Source organism: Delphinapterus leucas, chromosome 5 (genome assembly GCF_059928025.1).
Source record: "Delphinapterus leucas isolate spDelLeu-1000000601 "Yukka" chromosome 5, BTC_Dleu_Yukka2, whole genome shotgun sequence".
NCBI lineage: Eukaryota > Metazoa > Chordata > Mammalia > Artiodactyla > Monodontidae > Delphinapterus > Delphinapterus leucas.
Genome location: NC_143133.1, coordinates 95142413 through 95163274, shown reverse-complemented (window position 1 = coordinate 95163274; position 20862 = coordinate 95142413). Strand labels below are relative to the sequence as shown.

Here is a 20862-nt window from a genome sequence, read left to right as displayed (position 1 = left end):
GGTACTACCTCACACTTACTGAATCAGGAACTCTGGGGTAGGGACCCAGAAATCCACATTTTAACAACACGATTCTTTTTTTTTTTTTTTTTTTTTTTTTTTTTTTGTGGTACGCGGGCCTCTCACTGCTGTGGCCTCTCCCATTGCGGAGCACAGGCACCGGACGCGCAGGCCCAGCAGCCATGGCTCACGGGCCCAGCCGCTCCGCGGCATGCGGGATCTTCCCGGACTGGGGCACGAACCCGTGTCCCCTGCATCGGCAGGCGGACTCTCAACCACTGCGCCACCCGGGAAGCCCAACAACACGATTCTTAAAGTTTAAAGTTATGAATTGAATACATATATTTAGGGTTTGCCATAGTCTGCCTCTTTAGTCACAAGTTTTCCATTTTTCATCATTTTTTTGAAAGTCTAGTCTTCCTTTCTTATAGTTCCTGCTAACACTTGCATAAGCCAGAGGGTTTTTCCCATTTTAATGGTTACATCTAGAACCATAAGAAAGTTGAGATAATCGTGGATTTTGCAGCTAGGTGTCCTAGAAAGTTAGCTAGTCCAAAGTCTGGAGATTAAGGTTTATGGTCAAGCCTCTGTCCCTCGCAGCTGTCAGTTAATTGTAGTGGGCATCAGGGTCACCTCATCTATAAAATAAGGGGGTGCTGGGTCACATCTGTACGGGCTGTCTCAGTGTTTCAGTTACAAAATTCTATACAGTTGGCTCACCCAAATGGAGGAATTTCTGTTGATTTTCATTTTGTAGGCTCCAGCTCCTTGGAGATAAGCAATCAGACGCTAAAATTATGCTGGAATGGCTGATAGGGTCCACCTGATCCAGGTGTGTTTGCTTTAAAATTTCTAAGGTGTCTTAACTACTCTACTTGGACAAAAAAAAAATAGCTGGTGGCAAACCCCCAATAAATGTATACGGCTTTTTAAATAATCAACTTAGGGACACGGCCACATGATGCAGGGTTTGTGTGTGTGTGTGTGTGTGTGATCATACTTCTGACTGTGTATCATCAATTCTCCTTTGTGATGAAGATTTCTAGGTGCACACTAAGGAAACTAAGGAAATCGTAGGCTTGCTTGTCTTTATCCTCTATCACCTTAGATTTTAATTCTGGTTTCATATATTCTATTTACAGGCACTCAGGCTCTATCTATCATTTTGCTAGCTATCACAGAATGAGCATTTTCTTTACATGAAAAACTCTTGCCATCTTTAGCAGTTTCTGATGTATGGTTTTCTTCTTCTTCTTTTTTTTTCCAGTGTATGGTTTACCTTTAACCTCTATCTCTCAGTCTGCCCTGGAATTGATTTCCTAAGTTTCCTTTTGGCCATATACTAAGTACCTACTCTCAGTGTTTCTAGATATCTTCTTTTAAATCATCTTTTTCAGACTGTGGGACACAACTCATTAGTAGGTCATAAAATCAATTTAGAGGAACACTTTAAAAATATATCAGGGTAGTAAGCATCAGTATTGTTCAGATATGTTTCAGATTTATACAAATGTGTGTGTGCATGCTCACATGTGTGTATGTGGGTGTATATGTAAAATATGTTTCTTACTGTAGGTCAGGGTAAAAAGTGCTTGAAAACCATCACCTCACAGGGTAGGGTCTATGGCTTCTTGGTCCTCTAAGGGACCCCTTTGCAATGTAACCACAGGACAATAAACCACACTGTTTGAAGTTCTCTTTTTGGTCTTGGTGACCACCCTGGCTAGACTGGCTGCACTCCCCAGTTGACAAACACTGGCTAGTGTGGCATCGTAGCCAGTACTTACCACTATATATTTTTGGTCTGATCTACATCCACAGCCTTTTCTGATCTATGAAGTTACTGTCAACACACTGGGAGGTATTATTTATCTTCCTCCCATGGTTTTGGGTGACAAAGACTCACCCCTGGGAAAAATACCACTAGGAAGCTTGCCCCTTAAGAAACAACAAAGCACTTTCTCAGTGTTCCATTTCCAGCTTCTGCCTTTTGGCTTATCCGACTGACAGAAATTAAAGCTGCACATCTGCACAGACCAGAGGCTGTATAATAACTGAAGAACAGCCTATAAGCAGTTCAGAAATTCTCCAGATTCCTTCTGCTCTGTCTGGGTAATGGGGACTGAGATTGAGATAGGAACAGGAGAGTCTGAGACCGCCTGAAACAGGAACGTCCACCGTGACACTAGCAGTTCTAGTAAAGAGAATTGAACATTAACTATATCATGAAGACCCCTGCACTGCAGTGTCATGGTCACTCACTTAACCTTTGTGGGTCACAGTCATCTGAATGGTAAGATCACACTTGAATCGAGTGAAGGTTTGTGATAGAGCCATAATGAGAAAAAATAGAGAGTTGGAGTAAGCAGCTTGTGACGTAAAAACTCAAAATATTATTTTCCGGGTAGAACAGAAGCATGTTTCTTGCTCACATAACAGTCCAGGGAGGATGGTCCTAAGTGGCTATGCAGAATCCTTCAGGAACCCAAGCTGATGGCTACTCTGCCATCTTCCACATGGTCCCTCTCCCAGGATTTCTCTGGGACATGCCGTTACAAATGGGGCACAAGTATGAAGGCGTGTGTCTGGAATGGTTCATGGGCCTGGCATGGAAGTGGCATACGTTGCTTCTACTCAGACCCTTTTAGCTGGACGTTAACCACATGGCCACAGCTAACAGCAGGGAGGCTGGGGAATGCAGTTTACCTGTGGAAGACATTGATGACCAGCTCACAGACTCTTTGGCAGGAATTAACAGTCGCCAGGTGACTATCTCACTTAGTCCTCACACATCCTTAAGTGTGGTAGGTCATACCACCTTAATTTTACAGAATAGGAAACTGAGGTCCAGAAGATTTAAGTAACATCTAAGCAAACTGTTCTTAGCCTCCCCCTTAACATGGCAATCATTAATTGAGTATTTACTCCATTTCAGGTGCTTTTAATGCATGAAAAATTGTCTTTAATTGACTTATGGTGGTAGGCAAAAATGGACCCCCTCCAAAGTATCCACATCCTAAACCCTGGAATGCATAAATACGTTATGTTACATGGCAAAAGGAACTTTGCAGATGTAATTAAGGTTTGGGACCTTAAAATAAGGGAGATTATCTTGGACTATCTAGGTGGGTCAAGTATTATTACACGGGCCCTTAAAAGCAGAGAATTTTCTCTGGCTGGAATCAGAGAGATGCAGCAGAAGTGGAAGTCAGAGAGATTCCAAGTGCATGAAGAATTTCATGTGCACTTACTGGTTCTGAAATATCGGGGGCTCTGTGCAAGGACAGGAGAGAAGTCTCTGGGAGCTAAGGGGGCAGCCCCCAGCTCACAGCCATCAGGGAAATGGGACCTTATCCTACAGCCGCAAGGAGCTGAATTCTGCCAAACAACCTGATTACGCTTGAAAGCAGTCTTTTCCCCGGAGCCTCCAGAAAGGAACACAGCCCTACTGACACCTTGACTTCAGCCTCAAGAGACCCTGAACGGAGAAATTCAGGTGAACCACACCGTGCCTGGGCTCTCTGTCCCACGGAAACTCAGATAATAAATGGGGGTAGTTTCAAGCCACTAAGTGTGTGTGGTTATTTGTTACAGCAGCAATAGAAAACGAATGTGCTTATCTTCTCTCAGTCTTTGAGTATAAATGTTCTTATTTGAATTTTCTGGATTGATGAAAGTGAAATTCAAAGCAGAACTGAGATTTGAATCTAGATTTCTGTGGCTTCAAAGTGCCTTTTCCCCTGAGATATTCTGCTTCCTTCCATGAGATGTTGAATGCCTTGTAAAATGTACATAGTGCTATGTAAATAAAAGGTAAGTTTACTAGTATTAGGAGTAATGTTTATTCCATTAATGTAAATATGTTTTAAGAGTAAATGACCAAAAAAGATACTGAACTATAGCAGACGCAAAAGTAGTTTGTTTGGATTTTATCTTCAAGTCTAAAATAAAAATAAGAGAGAGCTATTGTGTTGTTCTTTTTGCCTTTTACGAAAATTAAACAAGCCCATTTTTGTTTGTATAAATAATTAAGAGATCCATTTTCGTTCTATGACTTCGTGGCAATATCAGATTAAAGCAAAGTAGGGATGGGAAGTTTAATCCATCTTTTATTTTCTAAGACTCTGAAGTACTTTTTTGATCTGGCAGGTGGAAGAATTACTTTCCCCCGACAAGAATTCTCTGACTACACTCACCTATATGAGGGAAACAAAGAAATAAGTGACAGTTTAGGATTTCATGAGGTTAAACTTTGTTGAAAAACAGGATTTACATGTAAAAATTCTAATGTCAACCTTTCATGATGATAAATCTTTGGAAAGAATCCATATGAAAGAGCTCCTTACTGTGTATGTAGAATTTTCCCAACCTTTGCTCCGAAAGAAATTAGGAATTGAGGCTGATATGCCTCATATCCATTGAGGATAATATTTTCAATATATTAGATAATATTTGTCCTCTTTCTAAACTCTAGCGCCAGTTTCAGACTGTTGCAGATCACTGAACCGTTTGTATTTAGATTATTTGGGTGAAGCCCACCTGCGGATTGGTGATAATTGCCTTGCTCTCATTTCTTTGTGTCTTCAGTGTTCATGCTTGAAATTCAGTGTTCCAGGTGAATTTTTTTTTTCCATGAAAGATAAACATAAATGCAGATAAACAAGCAAAGTCTCCTTACTTTTTCATGGTTTAAGACTACAATATTTAAGAAGATTACAATTACAATAAGCAAAAAAATAGAAACAGGTGTGGAATGCTCATTTCTAAGACACCAGGAGTTCTATTTCATTTGTGTCATCTGAACGTCTCCGCGGCATCTAACTTTTTCTTTTTCTCTCATCCCCATAGGAATACTATGACAAAGGAGATTACATTATTAGAGAGGGCGAGGAAGGAAGTACCTTTTTCATTTTAGCAAAAGGAAAGGTAACTATTAGTTAAAGCTTATTTAAAGTAAATCAAAGAATCGTATCAAATCTGTTGGCCATAAATGCAGCAGTGTTCTGCATTGCAGCCTAAGTCCTCTGTCTGCAGTGAGCAGTTAAAGGACCTTCTGCTCAGAAGAGTCCTGGGGAAGCAGCGGGGGGCAGTCTGAGCACTGGCTTTGGGCCCACAGGAGACTTGTCTTGGGTTCCAGCTGATTTAGTAATTTCTTAGCGACCTTAGTCAGGTCACTTGGCTTTCTTTGGATGTCGTTTCATTGTGTATAAAATGACTGGATTATTTCTAATAATCCAATGAGTGTGTGATTCTCAGCCCAGGGGTCTAAGATCAAGGGCTGGAACATTTCCCCAGCCCACTGATAAGACAAACAACAGGTGGAAGAGAATGAACTAGACAATTGAGGACAGAATGATCAGGCATCAAGCTGTAGAACAATATGGCTCAGAACTTCAATTCGTACACAGTTGCTCAAGTTGATTTAGATGCTGATGAAAATTTTACGCTAATATAGACAACAAATCTTTTTTTTAACTAGATGTTGAGTGGATAACATGTTGCCGGTTATTCCCAGCTTGACTCTTTACAATGTTCCTCAGAGACAAAAAGCATTTGTGGAATATAGATGGAAAGGATAAAATCTTGAGCACCTGTGTCTATAAACTGTCAGATTTTCACATATGCTCTTTCTTCCATGGAAGAGTTTATCATCAGAGAATCAGACACTGCCCTTTGTAAACTGGTTTTGTGGTTGAACTTTGAACTGGGCCCCCAGTGACGGAAAAAAAAATTTTAACATAATAGTTTCAGAAACTCTTTAACACTCAGAACCACTTTTTATCATTTCTCCTCAACCTGGACCTCATACTTTGAAAGAATACTGGTTAATAAACAAACTGCATTTATCATTTAAAAATTTTTAAATTTATTGTGATTTCCATAAGTGCTAACCAGAATTTCTAATCAGAATGGTGCAGTCCTTCTTACCATGTTGAACTGGAATAATTCTAGCCACAAAAAGGAATATTGAAGTTTTTGTTTGGCTCTGCTATGGGGGTTCTTGAACCTACCTGGGCTGTGGATCGCATTGGGACTGTCATGAAAGTTGTGGACCCTCCTCTATATCCACATTTTGCATTCAGTTTTAGAGGGTACACAGGAATCAACAAGTCAGTCATGGACATGAGATTTAGAACTCTTGATACTCAGTCTTATTCGTGATTGATTTGTCAACTCCATTTGGCTTTTTGAAAAAATAAAGTTCCCACAGGACCATTATTATTTGCTTTGAGCATCCTTAGGAAGGAATAACTGGATTCATGTAAAAAATTATAACTTTGAGTCGTGAGGTTTGGATGGAGAAGCTTCCTCTTATAAAAGGTGGATTGTGTTCAATCACAGGATTTTCTAGTCCATCCAAATGAGGTGACTATAGTTAGATTGTCATAACTACTGCAAAATTAAAGCAAAGGCTTTGATTTTTCCTTATTGAGTCAAGTTTATACAGAACAGGAGGGTCTGGTTGAATGGATATGTGTTCAGATTTTCCTTATTTTCTTCTCTCTCTCTCTCCTCTTAAATTATTTGACATCATTTAGGTAAAAGTCACCCAGAGTACTGAGGGCCATGATCAACCACAACTGATAAAAACTCTGCAGAAAGGAGAATATTTTGGAGAAAAAGCTCTTATCAGGTGAATCCATGAATTTATATTCCATACTTAAATAATTCTTTGGTTGTTTTGCATGTGCACCTACCCACTGAGAGTTGTCAAACTGAGCTACCAAATTAATGGCAGCCATTATCCAGGAAATAAACAAATTTTTAAACGAATTCTAAAAAATTCATTGTTAAGCAGGAAATAAGTCTACTAATTTTGCACGGGAAATAATTTAGAAAGTCTTGTCTACTAGTGAAAATAAAATTGGTCTTCTCTTAGAATTTTTAGTTTAAAAGAGAAAGAAATTAAAGGCATGAAATTTTAAATTTTCCCATAAGAATGAGTTTTTATATTTTCAAGGTTTGAAATATTGTCCTGTTTTACCCTTTAAGAAATGATCAAATAATAACTTTACGTATTTTTTGTGTCTTTAAATCATTATGTCAAAGGTAATATTTTCTTAAGAATTTTTATTGGCTCATTTTGCAAGCTTTGGAAACAACTCAAAATAGTGTATTTGACATTTCTACCTGAACCTTAGGCCTTTTGAGATATGAGTTTATTTACTGTTGATCTAAGTTATGGAAGAAACATTTGTAAAGATTAATCAAATTGCTCAGGAGACACTATGTGCTTCCTGGAACTCAGAAAACAATTTCAAGTCTAAAGAAAACTTTTCTTAAATATAAATAACTTTATAAAAATTCAAGTTAGAATTTTGAGCAACACACTCTTTTTTGGAGTTACATATGTTTTTAAATGAATACTTGAAATTAATTAAGAAAGAATTTAAAATTTATGTTATTACTAAATGCTTTATTTCATATTTATGCTTATAAAAATGAGTAGTGTGCTCATTTTTCTTCCTTTTTAATTTTTGTCTGTGAAGCCCTAGTTCTGCTGATTTACATGTCAGGATTACATTAAGTACAGAGCAAAGAAAAAGTGTTCATATATTACCTGAAGGCAAATTTGATTCTTTAAAAATCATAAAGCTCTTATTTTTTAAAGAAAATTAAACTACTTAATCCTAGTAAGTTATGGCTATTTTGTAAACAATTTAAAAATTGAATTTAAAGACAAGTTGAATTTTTATTTCCCATTTTCTAGCTGGTAATGAACTTGTTTCAATAACAGGGAAATTGTCCTCTTTTGTTTGCTTATTTGTGACAATATGAATTTGTTCATGTAATGCAATCATGTAATACCATTATTCAAGACTTCAATGTATTTGTTCTTAACATTAACACATTATTTTTCCCATACCTTCAAGCAAAACTATTAAAGTTTGAAAGTGCAGAGAAATTATTTATAAATGCACTACAGACTCAAGATAGCTCTGGAAAGGAAATATGCTGTCTGGTTATGCTGTATCTGAAATAATTTGTGCTCTATGTTGCAACCAGCCAATTACAGTGTTTTCCCATGAGAAACATGGGGATTTATATTTAATAAAGACACAACTCCCCAAAGCATTTAAAATGTAAAGCTAAAATCAATGAGGAGGAGAGTTGGATACAAATATTTTTACATTTTTGTGCATTTTTATGCTATCACTTTTTAGGGCCACTGACTGTGGCTCAATGTTCCTCATATTCTGTGTATTTTCCATGTATTTCCATTAAATAGTCCCAGGAGTTCTTTCAGCATTTTATGTGCAAAAATAAATCCGTGGCACTTACACAGTTATTATGAAAGAAACAGTGTGTATTTGTAAACATCTAATACTTGTGCACTGTTTGCAGAGAATATTCCTAGTCAAAATCATGACCCTGTCAAGTGAAAGGATGCCATACCTCTTTTTTTTTGAACTAACAAAGCAAATAGTTTACCCATATCCAAGATCATATCATATAGATATCTACACACATGCAAGTTGAGTGTAAACTACCCAGCTCCCAACTCAAAAGCATATCAAGCTGAAAGGTTTCACCAGTGTCTTCTAGCAAGGATCCTGTAAACTTGGGAGGGACTGTGGGTTATGTCAGAAGGTTTTTGGATGCCAGCTATGTGGATGGGGGACCTCTGTGGAATGAGAGATGGGCTGCCAGGGTTTTCCCTGTCCCATCGCTAAAGGAAGATGAAAGAACTATACTCTTTGTGATGCTGTTTTTGATGAAGTTGCTTAGAGCCATCTTAATATGATTGCTGTTCCAAGTTACCTTAAATAAATCTCAGAGCACTGAGTACCATATGGATGTACCTTCCTTTCAGGGTCTTTAGTTTGTAACTAATAGAGGGAGACAACTAACATAAACAAAGGTCTCTAAAGAAATACTTTACCTGGTGCTTGATCCATTGGTATTCATTAGGTAATTAAATTTACCATCATTAGATCATATGCTATAATTCATTGTATCTAAGGGGATTATTGTGAGATGCACTATTATATTATGTACCCCTGAGAAAGAAAGACAGTGCTGTTAATTACACTGTGACTCATCGTCAATTGTAAGGCATGCTCTGATTTCAGAGATTTTAATGGAAAACGTACATCTTAGACTATGAAATGAAAGATTTTAGTATTTCTTTAATTCACTGGGTGATATGACACTAAAAACACTTTCTTTAGGTTTTATTCCTGACTGGTTTGTTAGAAGTTACTTACTTCAATGTTTCTTTTATAAATTTCTTTGATCGGTTCATTTCACTTTTGGCTGCTTATTAATTAGCAATTCCTGTTTGATCAGAGTAGGGCTATCTTATCTGGGCTGACACAGAGCGCAGAATGAAATTCCACGCACAGTTGCACTCACTGATTCCTTCACATTCTTAGTGCATTTAGCTTCTTCTCCTCTGTATTCCTTGTGTGCGTGCCCTTTATTAGGACACATTTCAAATCCTTTCTTGGGGGGAGGGGTAGAGTATAAATTATGATTTTTTAAGAAAAGCGTAATCTGTGGAAGGTTTAAGTGACGGTGTTTCATGCCAGTAGCAGATTTCCCTGATAAAAATGGATGTGTAAGTTCTCACCAGAAGGCTGACATTCCTGTTTCTATCTGCAGTGAAGACGTCAGATCAGCTAACGTTATTGCTGAAGAAGATGATGTCGCATGCCTGGTTATGGACCGTGAGTAAGTATACTGATGTTGTCGGAGGATGCAGGCTACTGCCACCTTTGAAGACTTGGCCTTCTGTTACTACAAGGGCCCATCTGTCTTCCCTTTCATCAGCACTTGGAAACGCTGGCCAATCCTCAGCTGCGAGTACATTCGATTAAAATTCACGGGAAGGAACTGGGCCTTCTGATCTGAATCTGCCTGCGGCAGTGGCAGATGCTGGCAGGCTAAATATTTTGTGTGCAGAGTTTGTACATAAATATCAACAAGAGACTGGTTTAAATTCTGCATCTTACAGAGAAATAAGCTTATTAGTACTCTCATGGATTTTTCCCCATACAAGGTAGTGAACAATTTCATGATTTATTGCTAAAATGCTCTAAGCCGTCAAAAACCTCTCTCTCTCAAAATATAAAATGCTCATTAGCTAGATGTATTCCCAGAGAAGTTTTAGTTTAATGCTTGTAGTAATTTGCAGAAGATGTGTGTCAATATTAATCTCTAAATGTCTGAGGTTATTTCTCAGAATATTTCATTTTGTGTCCTTAACTCACTTCAAATCAAATTTAAATCTGACTCCTTGGATCTCTCATGAATCAGTTGAATATTTATTGACTATCTAGATATAAAAAAGGAAATTCAAATATACCAAAACTAGGCCATTGTCTGACAAAAGCTATGTATAGTCAAAAGAAATAGGGCATACTCATATGAAATATTAACAAAAAATAGTAAAATGACAATAGGTACCACAAGAGTATGTAGATGATTGCTAATTGAATACAACATTTATTGAACATAGAATCATAGAGATTTAGAGCTGGAAAGAACTTTGGAATATTTTACAAAATCTTTTTATTATGGAAAATTTCAAACATATTAAAAAATAGGATGATATTATGGACCCCATCATGCAAGCTCAAGAATTATCAATTAAAGCCTTTTCTGTACCACTTTGCCATCCTCTCCCTGCCTTCTACACACTATTTTCAAGCAAATTCCAAACATAAAATTATTTCATCTATGAATTTTAGTAGCATCTCTAAAAGCTAAGTATTATTTATAATACATGACCACAATAACATAACATGCCTAAAAAGTTACCAATTCCTTCTTTCTTTATTATTTTTTAATTGAGGTATAATTGACACATAACATTATATTAGTGTCAGGTGTACAACATAATGATCCAATATATGGATACATTGCAAAATGGTCACTACAATAAGTCTAGTTAGCATCCATCACCACACATAGGACAATAATTCTTAGTATCACTTTGAGTTACTTTAATCTTTCCCTTACAGATTAAAAAAAAGTAAGTCCAGGTCAGTTAAAGAATTGCCCCCGGGCTTCCCTGGTGGTGCAGTGGTTGAGAGTCCGCCTGCCGATGCAGGGGACACGGGTTCGTGCCCCGGGCCGGGAAGATCCCACATGCCGCGGAGCGGCTGGGCCCGTGAGCCATGGCCGCTGAGCCTGCGCGTCCGGAACCGAGAGGCCATGACAGCGAGAGGCCCGCGTACCGCAAAAAAAAAAAAAAAAAAAGAATTGCCCCAACAGTGTCATCTGTGATGGAACAGGGGCTTCTGCCCAGGTCTTCCAGTGCCTTTCAGCAGTCTTTCCACCATGCCATTTGATTCCCATAGCATGTGTTCAGAAGGGAAGCAATCCCAATACTGTGAAGTGGGAAAAGTTTTACTTTATTGTTTAAGTGTGGAAATGGGGCTTAAAATTCACAGGAGTTTTCTAGGCAAAGAGGAAGTGTGGAAATCCCTCCAGGTGAAGTAAACCTTAAAAACAAAGGCATAGGGCTAGGAAGTGCAAATCATGTTCAGATGAAGGTAATCTTTGGTGGCAGCTCTCAAATGGAAAATATATCGATATGGTATTGCCCTGACAATGCATTGTTTTGTATATGAGTTCCTTAAAAATATATGCATGCGCTAAATAGCACTAGCGGTGTGGTAAAATCTTATAAATTGCTCCAAAATGCAAGGACTAAAAACAGGATAGAAAGGAAGAACTCCTCCCCCTTTTCTTTATTATAATCACATAACCAAATATTTATACAATATCTCATGGATTCATAATCCATGTAAAGCATGCAATGGTTTTTATAGAGCTTATAAATTATTTGGAAGTTTATAATTTTAAAACGCTTAATTTACATGTGCCTAGTTGAGATTCTTATAACATAGAGAGTACTGTCCTGTTAGACACAATGAGACATTAAAAGTTACATGAATTTATTCTGTGCATAAGAGAAACTGAATATCAGGTATGACTGGGTTGACCTACCTCCTGGATTTCCTGGGACAGTTCTGGTTATTCCAACATGTTTATGATTGGCACTCCCCTTCACTCTGGAAAGCATTCAGTTTGAATGATAAATTATATGATCATCGTAGCTATCACTTATAAAGCTAGATTAAGATCCCGTAATAATTCTCCCATAGTACCCTTACATCATTGTTCACACTTTATTTGATTGCTTTATTTAACATCTGTCTTCCCACTCTTCTGTTTCTTCATGAGGACAGAAACATTTACTTTGTTCGCTGCTGTTGCTGTGCCAGCATTTGACATAGTCCTTGGCATAACAGGAAGCGATCCAGATGTTGGCTGAATAAAGCACACCATCCTTGCAATGAAATATAGTGGCTGAAAGCCTATGGCTCTTTATTTCTTCTTTCCTAATTCATCATTTTAAAAATGCATACTTGAATGTTACAGCTAGAATGTTGTAGCCGTTTAAACTTTAGTTTGTGGAGAATTTCTATAGACCTGTGACACCAGTGTCACATTTAAAAAATCAAATTTCTTTACAACAATACTTCAATTAGTTTCATAGCAAGCAAGATAATGGTGACATGTAGAATAAATAAAATCAATGGGATAGGGAGGGTGGGAGGGAGACGCAAGAGGGAGGGGATATGGGGATGTATGTATACCTATAGCTGATTCACTTTGTTATACAGCAGAAACTAACACAACATTGTAAAGCAATTATACTCCAATAAAGATGTTAAAAAAAATAAATAAAAACAAAAAAATAAAAGAGACCCCCCCCCCAAGAAAAAGCAAAGTACAAGAAGTATTTCCTTTTACTTGAAAATTTCGACCATTGGGAATTTGAAATTGCATGGCAATACTCTTTTGTTTCTCACTACTGTACAGTCAGCAAAGGACGGTCCACAGAACAGGGCAGAAAAGAGTGCAGAGTAGATCTGAAGGGGGAAATGGAAAATACCCAGCACAGTGCATAAGGTATACTTAATAATGTAAGTGTATGTTGGTGGTCAGTTAAATGTGGGTAGAGGTCTTCAGGGCTAGGCAGGCAGTAAGTGGCAACAGTACACTAATGAGGTGAATTCTGGCTTATTGGTTTCAGTTTTAGGTGTTTTGAGGTAAATTTTCATTCCTTTCATTTCTTTATGTCCAGGAGCTTAAGATTTACTGAGGTGATTAAAGCATGGTTTCTAGAAGGATACTGTTTTGTAGTAGGGAAGAGAACTACCCTGAAAATCACGAATCCAGGTAGACTGTCAAGTGTGGGGTGGGGGAAGCATTGGAAGGATAATCCAGAAAATAGGTTTATTTGGTGAGGAAGGGGATTCTTTTTTTCTCATGGGCAGTGCCCTATGTAAGAATTCCAAGAGATAAGGGACCGGGGACAGGCAGATGAGATGGGACACGTAACAAACCTGTGATCCGTGAGGGTGAGGGAGGTAACGGGAAGATGCTGGCTGAGCCTCAGACAGGGAACTACTAAGTTAAGGTAAACGATTTGGATTTAATTATGAAGGAATGTGAAATGAGTAGCATTATCTACGGACAAAGAAGAGATAAATTGTATCCTTGACTTTAAAAATAAATAGCTTAATTAATTTGGTTAAGCAAAGTTAGAAAAATCTGGAACCCATGTAACCTGTTGATTTAGTAAACAGATCATGTAGCCTATTTCCTTTTCACTGTCTTCTTTAAAAAAAAAAAAAAAAAAAAGAACAATATCGGTAAACCTGAACCACAGGGGGGAAGATTACAGAAATGGTGTCTCTTCTCATTGATAGCCTCTTTGCTTTCAGAAGCTCAAAGGATCAATTATATAGCTTCCAATAACTATTCTACATGTGACAGCAATTTTAATGTAACATAAATTATTGAAAAACAATTTGCAAAGCTGTGAATAACCATACAAATAGTCTTTTATGAGCTTAAGAAGAATGACAAGTTGCAATGGTAACTCTCAGCGCTGAGCTTTTTATTTTATCTTATTTTATTCATTTAGAACATTCAACCAAACAGTCGGGACTTTTGAAGAACTCCAAAAATACCTTGAAGGGTATGTGGCAAACCTGAATCGTGATGATGAAAAAAGACATGCGAAGTAAGTGGAGGAATATTTTCCTAAGCTGGATGTGGCAGTTGATAAAGAAGGGGACTGAAGGGTGTGGTTTGCTGTGGCATAACTTTTAGTGTGTTGCCATTCGAAAATTTGGGAGAGTTCTTTTAAATTGTTCTTCCACAAAGAGGATACCATTTGCCTGGTATCCTCTACCAGGATAATAATAGTATGGCTATTATTTTAGTCAATAAATAGTTTCTTATTTTCAGTGATGGGTAGTAATGTTAGGAAGAAATTTCCTGATAGAAAACCTTGGGAAAGGGATTCTTTACATTGACTGGTGACTTAGTTCAAAAGGACATTAATTCAGAAAGGAAGGCTCTCTTGCCCATGGAAATCAAACAGGAGTACCAAGGCATAGCGTAGCCCATTCATTCTGATTCCAGGTAAAGAGCTAGGGCTAGAGTCTGGGTTATTTCAAAATATAAGGGAGCTATTGCCCACGGTGTTGCGTGTTGGGTTCTAAATGTAGTAATACTGATGAAAATGTTTTTTTGTTTAATAGAAACAATACTTTGTAAAATTAAAATTATTTGAAAATCCTTTGCTAAAACATTTTGTAGAATGAATACTTAAGCATATATTCACCAGATAGTACCATTACAATTGAAGAGTCAAAAGTTCTAGAAGACTGACCTTTGAGTTAAATTAGAGCATTCAGTCAGGACTGCATAAGTTTGTTTTTGTTTTTTTTTCTTGCAGGGAGTATACTTGCAGTTTTTATGCCAAAGGCCTTTTGTAGTGAGAACAATTTATAAATACGTAACCCAGAACAGTAAACTCTAATTAAAAGAGAATTGAGTATTTCCCAGTAACAATACTTAGACATAAAATATGAACTGTATTTTTCATGTTTCACAAAGCAGTTATTCTGGTTCAGCCAGAGAAATCTTCAAGATCTGACAAAAATAGCAAAATATGGCAAAGATTCTCAGTGTGGAATCCTCCTGTATGTGCAACAAAGGAAGTGGCTCTCTTTTCTGGTTTTATTTCCTCTCACTGATTCTTTGTTTTTTAAACAGCTTTATTGAGATGTATTTCAAATACCACACAATTCACCTGTTTTTACCTCTCATTGATTCAGTTTGACTTTTGTCTATTTTTTATTGTGTGTGAGTATATCTGTTTTTTATTTGTATAGTCTATTGTTTTTCTCCCCAGATGTAACTGAATCTGACCCTATAAAAGTTGAGATAAGCTCTATGATAACTATGGGCAGTAATTACTGGCAGAAATAAGACTGTTGTGAGGGTGGAATTTATGTGTGCCGTGACCCCTGCTTACCCAAGGGAGCGTATGTAAAGTTTCTCTTATCTCCTACAGGAGATCCATGTCTAGCTGGAAGCTGTCCAAAGCACTCTCTTTGGAGATGATTCAGCTGAAGGAGAAAGTGGCCAGATTTTCCTCATCATCCCCATTCCAGAACCTTGAGATTATCACAACACTGGGCGTTGGTGGGTTCGGAAGAGTTGAGCTTGTAAGGGGTTTACGTTTCAAGCATCTGAGAGAAGCCTTTTGACTATTTTTTGTTTTGTATTCCAGTGTATGTCGGAGGAATATATGCATTGTTATTGCTATCTAAACATTGCTTTGAACAGAAATTGAGAAAGTACACTTTTCACTCTTTATGTTGTGTAATAGCAGGTCTGTGCTAGTAACTTATAATAATATAGCTGCAATTTCAAGCCTCTTACATCACATCCTTTTGTGATTTTTTTTTTTTCTTGAGGGCAGTTAGTTATTGGAGAATGTACCAGTAACCATACCCAAAGGCTACAAAACATAAAATGTGTTTCCTAACAGCAAAATGTATGTATACATACGTTCACGATGCATTAACTGTATGCTAAAGCAAAGAAGAATGTGTCCAGTGAAAGTGTCATAGAAATGAAATCTTTAATATCATAGCTCCATTTCTTAAACAACTCCCCTGCCATGTCTGTATTTGGCTTTCATTATTCTATTTTGGGGTTGCCAAATTTTCTATCAAAAAAATAAAAAAGCTGAATGCAAGGAGATGTTTGAAGAGCAGCCTTCTGTAGTGCTGGTCAGGACAGCTGGGAACTTATGGCCTGATTTCGGCTGCATCTTCCATATCACCACCTCTCTGAGCTTTATAATCAGCTTCCAAAGAGTAGCAGAGAGGTGCTGTCAGATCAAGTGCTCTGAGGAAACGGTAGAATGGAGATCTGTGACCTTACTGGGTAGACATGGCTCTGAACCCTGGGCAATTACCAAGCCCTTCTTTGCCCAGCAGATTTGTAACAATTCACTGTACATTAACCTTGGGAACTATGCTGACACTTCCATCTGATGGGTGGCCTGGGTGTGAGCAGATCTGAAATGCTGCCAGGAGACTCTGGATAGTAAACTTTACATCCAGTCAATTCTTGGGTAAGGGGGGAAGAAACGATTTCTTAATAGGCCAAAGAGTATTTGTAGTGTTTCTTCTGCCATATGGAGAGATAAGGGAGAGATCCATCTGCTGTATTTTTCATCAAAATCTTGGCAAAAGGATTGAATTAACAATGATGAGGTTTCCTTTTTATATAGTTAGATAATAATAATTGAAACAATAATTCCACCATTGATTTAAAAGTCATAGGCAGCACTAATGGCAACTGTGAGCAAAATGTGGGGTGCAACCATTTCTGCACAGTTTCATTACTTGTCAAATATAGTCTGCTAATGGAGTTTTAAAAGTCTATCTGAATGCTTATTAAATTTTAAAAATTTCCTTTTAAGGGAAAATCCTGTTTGTCCATCTAGAGCATGGTCTCCAACAGAGCTTTCTGCGCTGATGGAAATGTTCAGTATTTGTGTGTCCAGTAGGGTAGCCACTGGCTATATGTGGCTGGAGAGCTTTTGGATCACGCAACTGAGGAACTGAATTTTTAATTTTAATCAATTTAAAATTAACCTTATGTGACTAGTGGCTATTATATTGGATCGTGCAGATATGAATCTTGATTTAATATGTTTTGTTTTGAAACTCAAAGAAGTGACTATTAAGAAAAAACAGTTTTTGGCAATTCTGGCCAAAGTTTTTCATGTCACATACTCAAAACTGAAGAGATTTCTAAACGTTCAATCTTCTAACTAGAGTGTTTTTCTTGTTTCAATACAAGCATTCTAGAGCCATGTTCCAGATACGTGAACTCTTTTGGAAATTACAGTGAAAAGGAAGTGTGTACACCTGGATAAAATTCAGTTCCTGGAGGGATAAGTGGTTAAAAGCTTACATGCTATTTAAATGTGAAAGAATTCGAACTCTCATTAGTTAACATGTTTTACCTAGATATTGCGAATCTTTCCTAGTAAGTTCATTTTGAGGGCTTGTTCTCTTCTTCCCTAGGTTAAGGTAAAAAATGAGAATGTTGCTTTTGCAATGAAGTGTATAAGGAAAAAGCACATAGTTGACACGAAACAGCAGGAGCATGTCTACGCAGAAAAGAGGATCCTGGAAGAGCTGTGCTCCCCCTTCATCGTGAAGTAAGTGAGCATCTCGCTCCCAGAACTTAGCATCTTAGGCTCTCCTTTTGAGTGTTTCCATGCAAGAGGACAGAGGAGGAAGAGAAGGCCCCACCCTGAATTCTCCAGCTCAGTCACAGCGATGATACATAAAATGTTAGAAGTTTGAGATCTGAAGTCAAGAGTCCAGATTTTTTTATTCTTGGATAAATCTCAGGAAAGCATGTGGGGTGTATGTGTGTGTTTGTATGTGTGTGTGTGAATATAAAATTATTGTGGCAATAATTTGAACTGCTTATTTAACTCAGACCCAATGCAGAATTTGGGAAGCAAGAATTCATTCAGAACCCTTCAGGGGACGTGCTGCTGTTGAATTTCGACAAGAAGTGACATCTGGATGTATTTAGGTTGTTGAGGAGCTGGTCCTAGCAGTGCCTAGGTGCCAGAAGATCCACCACCTTTACAGTTACTGCTTTCTTTAGCTATCACCAGAGTTTGCAAGAGAAATGTATTATTCTAGGCCATGGCTCTCTTGTGAATTCATGGGTTAGTGGTGTAGGCCAGTTAAGGCATATTTTTTCCTTCCTGTCTTAATGCTCCTGGAGTGTAGCTCCTGGAGTGTAGCTCCTGGGTGATGTAAAGTGCCTCTATAATGAGTAGCATCTATGCTTTTTTTTTTTTTTTTTTTTTTGCGGTACGTAGGCCTCTCACTGTTGTGGCCTCTCCCATTGCGAAGCACAGGCTCCGGACGCGCAGGCTCAGCGGCCATGGCTCACGGGCCCAGCCGCTCCACGGCATGCGGGATCTTCCCGGACTGGGGCACAAATCCGTGTCCCCTGCATCGGCAGGCGGACTCTCAACCACTGCGCCACCAGGGAAGCCCCCAAAGTGTTATTGATGATGCTCTTAAGCAACTTGGGAGACGTTTTAAAACTGGGTTTCTAATAATAACTGTGCTTTTCTTTATCTTTACAGATTATATCGCACTTTCAAGGACAATAAGTATGTATACATGCTTCTGGAGGCCTGCTTAGGTGGGGAGCTATGGAGTATATTAAGAGACAGGTAATGAAAAAGAATAATAAACAATAACTTTTGTCTCCTCCTGTGTCATCTAAAAGATGCTATGTTCATGATCATTTAAAGAGGCATGAAGAAAGTTATTAAGAAATGAGTCTAAGAACGTATTATCACTTGATAAAAAAGTAGTAATAGTGATATTTTCTTAGCTAATGTTATAATCATGTAATAGGCACCCTGTAAAGCAGTTATTGTCATTCTCATATTAGGGATTAAAGAAGCCCAGGCTTAGAGTGTGAACCATCCATGTCACATGGTTAGTATGAGGCAGAGTAAGTATAAACCCAGATGTTACTGATTCCGAATCTTGAGAAGAGAGATGATGAAAGGGGTGGAGAGTGGGGAAGCCTGGACTGAAAGGCAGAGTGAAATGTCTGCAAAGATTCAGTTTTACAAAAGGGGTGATTTCCACACAATCAAAACCACAGGTATTTACTAAGCTCCACCTATGTATAAGGCTCCATAGTAGACAGTGTGGGAGTTTTCTAAACAAAGTAAACTGTTCTAACCCCTCAAAGTATAACGTTTTCCTCCAATGAGTTTAGATTTTATTTTGGGAGATAATGTAATGTGCAATTCTAAAACATTTCATTATTTAACGTGAAAACTAAATATGACAAAGAAGTTGGCAGTTTGTGACTAAATGTCCAATGAGTTTTGTGGATAGTGAGCTTGGAGAAGAGGAAAGATAGAAAAATGTGATGGTCAAGGAAGGACTTGAGCTAAACTCTAAAGACAAAATTTGGAAAGGCAGAGAGGAAGGTAAACCGCAGGAATATTAGGATAGGATTAAGTGTCTTAACTTGCTGAGTAAGAGCAGAATTTGAATAGAGGACAAGGGCAGCAGAAAAGGAGATGGGAAGGTGGCTTTGCATTAGGCTGTGGAGGTTAATGCCAGGCCAAACATTTAGACAGCATTCCCTGGCTTAGTGGTTCTCAGCCCTGGCTTCACGTCACAGTCTCATGGGTAGCTTTTACAAAGTAAAAGTGCTGGGCCCTAATGCCAAAGGCTTTGATTTGGTTCAGTTGCAATGGGTCCAGAAAATGACTTTTAACTGCCTTTCAGGCAATTCTAATGTGCATTCATGGTCAAGAATCACTGACCTAGGTAATAAGAGACTTTTGAGCATCTGAGTAGAGATTCATGTGTTGTACTAGGAACATATTGTTGGATGGATCTGAATGGGGGAAACCTGGAAGGGTTGAGGACACTTGCATGATACCTGCAGAAGCATTTGTGTCTTCCATCTTTGCTTCCATAGGCAAATCTTTTTAGAAAATATAAATCTATTTAGAGGTGGGAGTTCCTACTCTAGTGTTAGGCACTTTACCTGATCCATAAAACAGCCTTGTTAAGTCAGTAGTAAACCCATTTTACAGATACGAATCTGAGGCTCAGAACAGCAGAACAACTTGCCTAAGGACGCAGTTAGTGGAAGAAGAAGGAGTCAAAACCAGTTTCTCTCGTTCCAAAGCCACAGCCTTCTATTATACCATGCAGCAAATCACCACCACATTTTAATAATTCAGTATGTAAACCTACACACAGTGCTGACACAGGGCAACTCTAGTATCATCAAGGTGCACTAAATAGGAAAGAGTTATGACCCCGTTTCTACATGGGTTATTGTTACAAGCTATACAAACAGGAAATGAAAATGATCACTTGAGTCGTTTTTAGTCAAGCAATCAAATGGAGAAGTCTGGTTCAAGCGCTCCATTGAAATAGTTGCATTTTCCCCAGAGTTTGCCAGAGATGTCTTTGAAAAGTTTTATTTTCTTGTCTTTCCATTTTATATGTTCATATATGATTGCCAGAAACAATTGTTTGGATGTAGACACTTTAATTTTAGTGAAGTGGTTCTTGTTTGCATCAAGTATCCCCCTAAATTTCTTTATAATCAGTGGTCTAATTCATTGGCAGCATGAAGTATTTTTTAGTGCTAATGCCATACAAAACGTTTATATTGCATAAATTTACTGTATAATAATTGACGCCTAGAATCTAGAACAAGGATGTGTGTCTAGAGTATTAAGAGGGAAAATGATTTCATTGCAGAGGCAGCTTTGATGAACCCACCTCCAAGTTCTGCGTTGCTTGTGTGACAGAAGCATTCGATTACCTGCATCGACTAGGTATTATCTACAGAGACCTGAAACCAGAAAACTTAATTCTAGATGCTGAGGGCTATCTTAAATTGGTAAGACAAATTCTGCAACTTACAGTATCGTATGAGATATTTCTA

The 20862-nt window shown here is 38.0% G+C and overlaps 1 protein-coding gene across 1 annotated transcript in view; it reads left to right on the top strand.

The window, feature by feature from the left end:
- The window catches only part of PRKG2 (protein kinase cGMP-dependent 2), an 85239-nt gene that overhangs the window by 34543 nt on the left and 29834 nt on the right, over nucleotides 1-20862 (top strand). Inside the window, exons 7-14 of the mRNA XM_022599532.2 lie at nucleotides 4849-4926; nucleotides 6540-6634; nucleotides 9607-9675; nucleotides 13949-14047; nucleotides 15389-15542; nucleotides 17421-17557; nucleotides 18512-18601; nucleotides 20676-20817. Of these exons, the coding sequence (XP_022455240.1) occupies nucleotides 4849-4926; nucleotides 6540-6634; nucleotides 9607-9675; nucleotides 13949-14047; nucleotides 15389-15542; nucleotides 17421-17557; nucleotides 18512-18601; nucleotides 20676-20817 (864 nt within the window). The remainder of the gene's footprint in view (nucleotides 1-4848; nucleotides 4927-6539; nucleotides 6635-9606; nucleotides 9676-13948; nucleotides 14048-15388; nucleotides 15543-17420; nucleotides 17558-18511; nucleotides 18602-20675; nucleotides 20818-20862) is intronic.